This window comes from Dermochelys coriacea, chromosome 3 (assembly GCF_009764565.3).
Source record: "Dermochelys coriacea isolate rDerCor1 chromosome 3, rDerCor1.pri.v4, whole genome shotgun sequence".
Classification (NCBI taxonomy): Eukaryota; Metazoa; Chordata; order Testudines; family Dermochelyidae; genus Dermochelys; species Dermochelys coriacea.
In genome coordinates this window covers 89,905,357-89,913,563 of record NC_050070.1, presented here as the reverse complement: position 1 = coordinate 89,913,563, position 8,207 = coordinate 89,905,357, and the positions used below count along the sequence as shown (strand labels likewise).

At 41.8% G+C, this 8,207-nt stretch overlaps 1 protein-coding gene across 1 annotated transcript in view; it reads left to right on the top strand.

The window, feature by feature from the left end:
* Nucleotides 1-315: 315 nt before the first annotated feature.
* The window catches only part of FRK (fyn related Src family tyrosine kinase), a 76,344-nt gene continuing 68,452 nt past the window's right edge, over nucleotides 316-8,207 (top strand). The window contains exon 1 of the mRNA XM_038395245.2: nucleotides 316-1,291. Within this exon, the coding sequence (XP_038251173.1) occupies nucleotides 837-1,291 (455 nt within the window). The 5' untranslated portion in view covers nucleotides 316-836. The remainder of the gene's footprint in view (nucleotides 1,292-8,207) is intronic.

Below are 8,207 nucleotides of genomic sequence, written 5' to 3'. Positions count from 1 at the left end.
AATCAAGAATGAGGAAGGAATTAAAATCTATGACTTTTACTGTAACAAACAAACATTTTTCCTTTTGTAAAGTGCCAAACCTATTTCAAGAACTTCGGGCACAGTACGGGGATTTCTAAAGCCCTGACATACAGCTATGTAAGCTTGCATGTTGAAAGCAGCAGCAGGTGTGCTCCCAGGTGGGGGCACTGGAGGGACACTGGAAATCCTACTCGCATACCTGTGAGAATAGAAACCAAAGCAAATGAGGAAGCAAATAAAAATATTCAGGGAGGCCACATCTCAGGCTGTGAAAACAGGCTGGCCAGGTTGGTTACTCATTACCAAAAGCTAGAATGTGCAGAGAAGTTCACTGCTGATCACAGAGCAGACACCCAGAAAAAAGAAAATGAATGATCAGAAGCAGTACAACTTGGGAAGAGTCAACACTAAGATTTTCTAATGATTCCTAATTATTTTTACATTTTTTTTCTTTTGGCAGGACAAAAAGATCAATGATTTTCTGTTGCTCCCAGATTTTGGCCCCAAGACTTTCCCTTTTTGTTTTCTTGATCAGATGAGGAAGCAAACAATTCCTCCCCATGCATTATTGCACTTTAATGCTCAGGTATCTCTCTTGATTCTGAAGCTGCCTGCAAGGAGCTCTCGTTGGGGCTCTGGAGAAAAAAGTTTCCAGCTTCAGCAAAATTTATTTAACCTTGTACCAAAGGGGGAAAAATATCTTGCAAAGAACTAAAAGGATGATAATGCAAAAGGATGTATGAAGGTATTGCCACTGGGAAAAGAAGAGAGAAATAAGGAAGAGAGAAGAAACCACAAAGAAACAGAGGAGCAGCATGGGGAACTTTTGCCGGAAACATTGCCCTTGGATGCAGCGGTGTGCCCCTTGGCTCTTTCAAGAGAGTGATGGAGGACAGGGAGAAAGCTATAAGACAGGGACAGGCCAAGATAACCAAGGCTGGGTGGGAGATGACTACCAGACAGACAATACTTCTCAGATAACAACGAAGAAAGTTGTGAGAGCTGGCACTGGAATTCCTTTGCCTCCACCACGTGAGCAGAAGCCCAAGAACCACCACAAGTTTGTGGCACTGTTTGATTATCAGGGCCGCACTAAGGAGGACCTGAGCTTCCGAGCCGGGGATAAACTTGAGGTGCTAGATGCATCTCCTGAGGGTTGGTGGTATGCTAGCCTCCTCCTGGACAGTGGATCAACATGGCCTGGACAGAAGCTGCGTGGCTACATCCCTGCCAACTATGTAGCTCCTGATCAGAGCATTGAGGCTGAACCGTAAGTAACACATATGCTACTCTGAAACACATCTAATACTCAATCATTGTTCCCCTTGTTTTAACACAAGGACCAGATTGCCATATTCTTTGTCACACTGAATAGTACCTTGTTCCATATGTAGTCTCAGTGATGCAAGGCACTATTTAACATGAGTAAGGAGATCACAGTCTGGCCCCAAATAAATAAAATAAGGCAAATTATCCAGATATTTTATTTCAGTCTAAATCACTTCCCTTCCCCACATGCCCTAATCACCTCCTTACAAAGTATGTGGGAGTACTGGCAGGTCACAGCTGGTATAGGTAATTACTAGGTGCTATCCAAAGAGTAAGATGACAAGGTCTGCCCCCAAAGAGCTTGCAGTTTAAATAATTACAAGCTCACTACATTATTTAAAAGGCCAGGAAGCTGTAAACATACCCTAATGTTTTGTTACTAATGATGGGTGAATTTCGAAGGTATCTGTGGTTGTTTCTACCTCATCATAGATGCAATGCATGGTGCTGTGTAAAAAAATCCCTGCCCTATAGAGCTCAAAATCTGGCTTAAACTGTGGTCCGTAAAAGGAAGAATGAGTGGCTGCAGTAGCAAAGTAACACACCTCTGCAGTCTGACATGGTTTAACTATCTAGAGTTGCTGTACCAGCTTTATACCAGCTGAAGATTCGTTCAGGTTGGGAGAATCCTTAAGTGACCAGTTAGGACAGATGTAGGGTTCCCTTCTACCCTCGAGACCTTAATGTCCAGGATTTGGCCCACTGTTGCTATCCACATAGTCAATCAGACAGCACTTCCTTCCTTCATGACAGGTTTCAGAGTAGCAGCTGTGTTAGTCTGTATCTGCAAAAAGAAAAGGAGGACTTGTGGCACCTTAGAGACTAACACATTTATTTGAGCATAAGCTTTCGTGAGCTACAGCTCACTTCATCGGATGTATTCAGTGGAAAATACACTGGGGAGATTTATATACACAGAGAACATGAAACAATGGGTGTTACCATACACACTGTAAGGAGAGTGATCAGGTAAGGTGAGCTATTACCAGCAGGAGAAACGGGGGGGGGGGGGGAACCTTTTGTAGTGATAATCAAGGTGGGCCATTTCCAGCAGTTGACAAGAATGTCTGAGGAACAGTGGGGGGGGAGGGGAAACATGGGGAAATAGTTTTACTTTGTGTAATGATCCACCTACTCCCAGTCTTTATTCGAGCCTAAGTTTAATTGTATCCAGTTTGCAAATTAATTCCAATTCAGCAGTCTCTCTTGGAGCCTGTTTTTGAAGTTTTTTTTATTGAAGAATTGCCACTTTTAGGTCTATAATCAAGTGACTAAAGAGCCTGAAGTGTTCTCTGACTGGTTTTTGAATGTTATAATTCTTGACGTCTGATTTGTGTCCATTTATTCTTTTACATAGAGACTGTTCGGTTTGGCCAATGTCAGAGGGGCATTGCTGGCACATGATGGCATATATCACATTGGTAGATGCGCAGGTGAACGAGCATCTGATAGTGTGGCTGATGTGATTAGGCCCTATGATGGTGTCCCCTGAATAGATATGTGGACATAGTTGGCAATGGGCTTTGTTGCAAGGATAGGTTCCTGGGTTAGTGGTTCTGTTGTGTGGTGTGTGATTGCTGGTGAGTATTTGCTTCAGGTCAGGGGACTGTCTGTAAGCAAAGACTGGCCTGTCTCCCAAGACCCGTGAGAGTGATGGGTCATCCTTCAGGATAGGTTGTAGATCCTTGATGATGCGTTGGAGAGGTTTTAGTTGGGGGCTGAAGGTGGTGGCTAGTGGTGTTCTGTTATTTTCTTTGTTGGGCCTGTCCTGTAGTAGTAACTTCTGGGTACTCTCCTGACTCTGTCAATCTGTTTCTTCACTTTAGCAGGTGGGTATTGTAGTTGTAAGAATGCTTGATAGAGATCTTGTAGGTGTTTCTCTGTCTGAGGGGTTGGAGCAAAAGCGGTTGTATCGTGGAGCTTGGCTGTAGACAATGGATCGTGTGGTGTGGTCTGGATGAAAGCTGGAGGCATGTAGGTAGGCATAGGGGTCAGTAAGTTTCTGGTATAGGGTGGTGTTTATGTGACCATCACTTATTAGCACCAGAGTGTCCAGGATGTGGATCTCTTGTGTGGACTGGACCAGGCTGAGGTTGATGCTGGGATGGAAATTGTTGAAATCATGGTGGAATTCCTCAAGGGCTTCTTTTCTATGGGTCCAGATGATGAAGCTGTTATCAGTTTAGTGCAAGTAGAGTAGGGGCATTACGGGACGAGAGTTGAGGAAGCGTTGTTCTAAGTCAGCCATAAAAATGTTGGCATACTGTGGGTCCATGCGGGTACCCATACCAGTGCTGCTGATTTGAAGGTATACATTGTCACCAAATGTGAAGTAGTTATGGGTGAGGACAAAGTCGCAAAGTTCAGCCACCAGGTTTGCAGTGACATTATTGGGTTACTGGTCCTGACGGCTTGCAGTCCATCTTTGTGTGGAATGTTGGTGTAGAGGGCTTCTACATCCATAGTGGCTAGGATGGAGTTTTCAGGATCATCACTCATGGATTGTAGTTTCCTCAGGAAGTCAGTGGTGTCTTGAAGATAGCTGGGAGTGCTGGTAGCGTAGGACCTGAGGAGGGAGTCTACATAGCCAGACAATCCTGCTGTCAGGGTGCCAATGCCTGAGATGATGGGGCATCCAGGATTTCCAGGTTTATGGATCTTGGGTAATAGATAGAATATCCCTGGTCGAGGTTCCAGGGATGTGTCTGTGCGGATTTGTTCTTGTGCTTTTTCAGGGAGTTTCTTGAGTAAATGCTGTAGTTTCTTTTCGTAACCCTCAGTGGGATCAGAGCGTAATGGCTTGTAGAAAGTGGTGTTGGAGAGCTGCCTAGACTGGGAGTGGATGGGTCATTACACAAAATAAAACTATTTCCCCATGTTTATTCCCCCACCCTGCTCTCCTGCTGGTAATAGCTCACCTTACCTGATCACTCTCCTTACAGTAAAAAGAAAAGGAGTACTTGTGGCACCTTAGAGACTAACAAATTTATTAGAGCATAAGCTTTCGTGAGCTACAGCTCACTCACGAAAGCTTATGCTCTAATAAATTTGTTAGTCTCTAAGGTGCCACAAGTACTCCTTTTCTTTTTGCGAATACAGACTAACACGGCTGCTACTCTGAAATCTCCTTACAGTGTGTATGGTAACACCCATTGTTTCATGTTCTCTGTGTATATAAATCTCCCCACTGTATTTTCCACTGAATGCATCCGATGAAGTGAGCTGTAGCTCATGAAAACTTATGCTCAAATAAATTTGTTAGTCTCTAAGGTGCCACAAGTACTCCTTTTCTTTTTCCTTCATTCAGATTCAAAAGCCTCTCTTCACGACCATCTACAGAAATAGCATTGATCTGGGGCTACTGGAGAAGAGCTTGTGTGCTCTAATTCAGCTCAGTCTGACCTCTGGTCTCTTTTAAGAACTGGTTTTCTGGCAAGTTTTCCAGGACTTTTGTTTCTTGTCACAGCTGGAAATACTGTGAAAACAACTTCAATTGTTATTCAACTGAATCTCATTTATCCAAGGCCCTCTTATCTTTGTAATCTCCCCCAGCATGCATAATTTGCATTGAGTAGCCCTTATTTGGAGTAGCAAGATTTTTTTCTTTGACTGTTTTTTTTAAATTTATCAAAAGAGAGAGAATGTTAAGTTTTTGCTTGAGGACCCATGGAATAGTAGAGAACTGCAGGGGGAGGTTTTTCAGCTCTGAGCTGAAGTGTCCAAAATATTTGCCAAGAATTTGCGTTAAGTAGGTGTTTAAAACAAAAACAAAGAAACACAAGCACAAAAAACAGTCTGACTAAAAATGTCTGCTGTTGTCCTTACAGACAAAAACTGGTAGACAAGGATCTGATACTTCTAATGTGAGAACAAGCAGAAAATCCCCCCAAACCACTTTATACATCATGAAGAAGTAAAGAGAGTGCAAACTTTTTTTCTGATCCTCGCTTAAGCCCCAGCTCTCCCCCTTTTATTTTTAAAAGGTTAATGAAATGCCTATTAAATTAAAATGTAGCATTCCCAGCACTTAAAATAGAAATGTTGTGGGTCACTAACTTCCTTCATAGCTTTTTTAATTTGTATTTTAATCTTTCACTTGCTTATGGAGTTGTGCGCAGGTGAGTATTTTTTAACTTTTTCTATTTCTTCAGAGATTAGTTTTTTCAAATCTCAATTTTGTAAACTAGTTTATATAATTTGATTCAGGCAAGAGGTGCATCTAAAGAGGATAACAGAAGCATTTTTTAAGGTGATCTCTGTTTGTGTAAATGCTAACTACAGACATCTTTTTGGGCTTACGCAGTGATCATTCTATAAAAACAATGAGAAGTAAAAGTTTGCCTTGCCAGTATTAAGTTATCACGTTAGCCCATTAAAATATGAATGACATATCAGCAGTAGGGAAAAGGTGAAAGACTACCCTTCTTTTTTGAATACCCACAGAGATTGCATGGCATAGCTAACATTGTTTAGACCATTCTTGACAAAGGGAACGATACCCCTACCTCTAGCAATGGTAGGTTATTTTCTGTTTCACAAATTCAGGTGTCAAAACGTTTCAGATTGGCAAGATGCTACTGGGCAGAAAACTACCTGACCTATGGAGTATGATAGACATCTCAGAGTATAAGAGCATATAGCATATCTCTTGAGTACATACTTAGCAACCAACTGCAACTGAGTGGCAGTGGAAAAGGTTGTTCTGTCTTTCTGCTGCCACGGACATTGCAGCACACGTGTATGTATTCATGCCCCATGCAGTTACCTTAATGATTGGGACAGGAAGGGTGGGACACTTTTCTGGTATCATAGGAGTGTGTACACATGTGGCCATCATATCAGTTTATAAAATATATACCCATGTGCTGTATACAGCACAAACAATTCAATGTACTGATACCTTGAGATTTGTCAGCAGCCTTCATATTACTGACCACAAAGTGTTGTTTTAGCCTTTGTCAACACTTCAAAATTTTCAGACCAGCCATATTATAGACCCAGTCAGAGATTGACCAAATCAGTCTGAATGGTGCTGTTCTTTCCTTTCTGACAGAAGGCAGAGTTGGGTAATTACACATCTGTCATGAGAGATCTCTTGCGCAGGTAACACAGGACTCCATTCTCTCCTTCTTCCTGTATATATGCAAAATTATCCAGAGAGGTAGGCTATGTGAACTTTGGGGCCTTCAGTAGGCCATTTGGCTATAGCTCCCCTTTTTATTGGGTCTAGACAATACAGTCGACTGGTTCTCCCCATGTCTAATCAATTATTAGAATTTCTGAATTCACTTGGATGAAAGCTAGCTGGTTTTGAATCAGTCCCATAAGTCTGAGGTAATGATGCTAGGATGGAGTAAATAACCAAGGGAAATAGCTGAGATTATATACACTTCCTCCAGTTGGAAGAATTGGCCCACATTTTGAGATTCATTTTCACAAAGGAGCTCGGCTATTTTAGGTGCTTAAATTGCAGGAGTGGCCAAGAATGCCTTTTTCCATCTGTGCTGCTTTCCTAGCAGCAGACTCCTGCTTAGGGTTTTAGGATATTGTGTGCAGGGGAAGAGTCTTAGATAAATTGTACAGCTCAAAAATGTAATCATATTAAGAACATAAGAATGGCTATCCCGAGTCAGATTAACAGTCCATTTAGCCAAGTATCTTCTCTTCCTACAGTGGCAGGTGCCAGATGGTTCAGAGAGAATGAACAGAACAAGCCGCTTATTGAGTGATCCATCAGCTGTTGTCAAGTCCCAGCTTTTGACTGTCAGAAATTTAGGGACTGGCAGAGCATTGAGGTTTCACCCTTGACCATCTTGGTTAATAGTCATTGATGGTCCTATCCTCGATTAACTTATCTAATTCTTTTTTTAACCCATTTATGGTTTTGGCCTTCACAACAGCCCCTGGCACTGAGCTCCACAGGTTGACTCTGCATTGTGTGAAGTAGTACTGCCTATTAATTTCATTGGGTGACCCCTGGTTCTTGTGTTATGTGAAAGGGTGAAGAACACTTCCCTGTTCACTTTCACTACACCATTCGTGATTTTATGGACCTCTATCATATCCCCCCTTCATCGACTCTTTTCTAATATAAACAATCCCAGACATTTTTAGCTGTCCTCATAGGGAAGCTGTTCCATACCCCTCATTATTTTTGTTGCCCTTCTCTGTACTTTTTCAAACAATAATATATCTTTTTTGAGATGGGGTGACTTGAACTACAGGCAGTATTCAAGCCATGAGCATACCATGGATTTATACAGTAGAATTGTGATATTTTCTGTCTTATTTTCTGTCCCTTTCCTAATGGGCCCTAACATTCTGTTAGCTTTTTAGACTGTGCTGCACATTTCATAGAACGATCCACAATTACTCCAAGATCTCTTTCTTGAGTGGTAACATCTAATTTATACTTCATAGATTCATAGATACTAAGGTCAGAAGGGACCATTCTGATCATCTAGTCCAACCTCCTGCACAATGCAGGCCACAGAATCTCACCCACCCACTCCTACGAAAAACTTCATCATTTTGTATGTATATTTAGAATTATATTTTCCAATGTACATTATTTTGCATTTATCAACGTTGAAGTTTATCTGCCATTTTGTTGCACAGTCATCCATTTTTGTGAGATTCTTTTGCAATTCTTCACTGTCAGCTTTGGACTTAACCATCTTGAGAAATTTTGTATCATCTGCAAACTTTGCCACCTCATTGTTTACCTCCCTTTTTCCAGCTCATTTATGAGTGTTGAACAGCACAGGTCCCAGTACATATCATTGGGGAAACCCCTCTATTTACCTTTCTCCACTGTGAAAATTGGCCCTTTATTACGTATCCTTTAACCATTACTG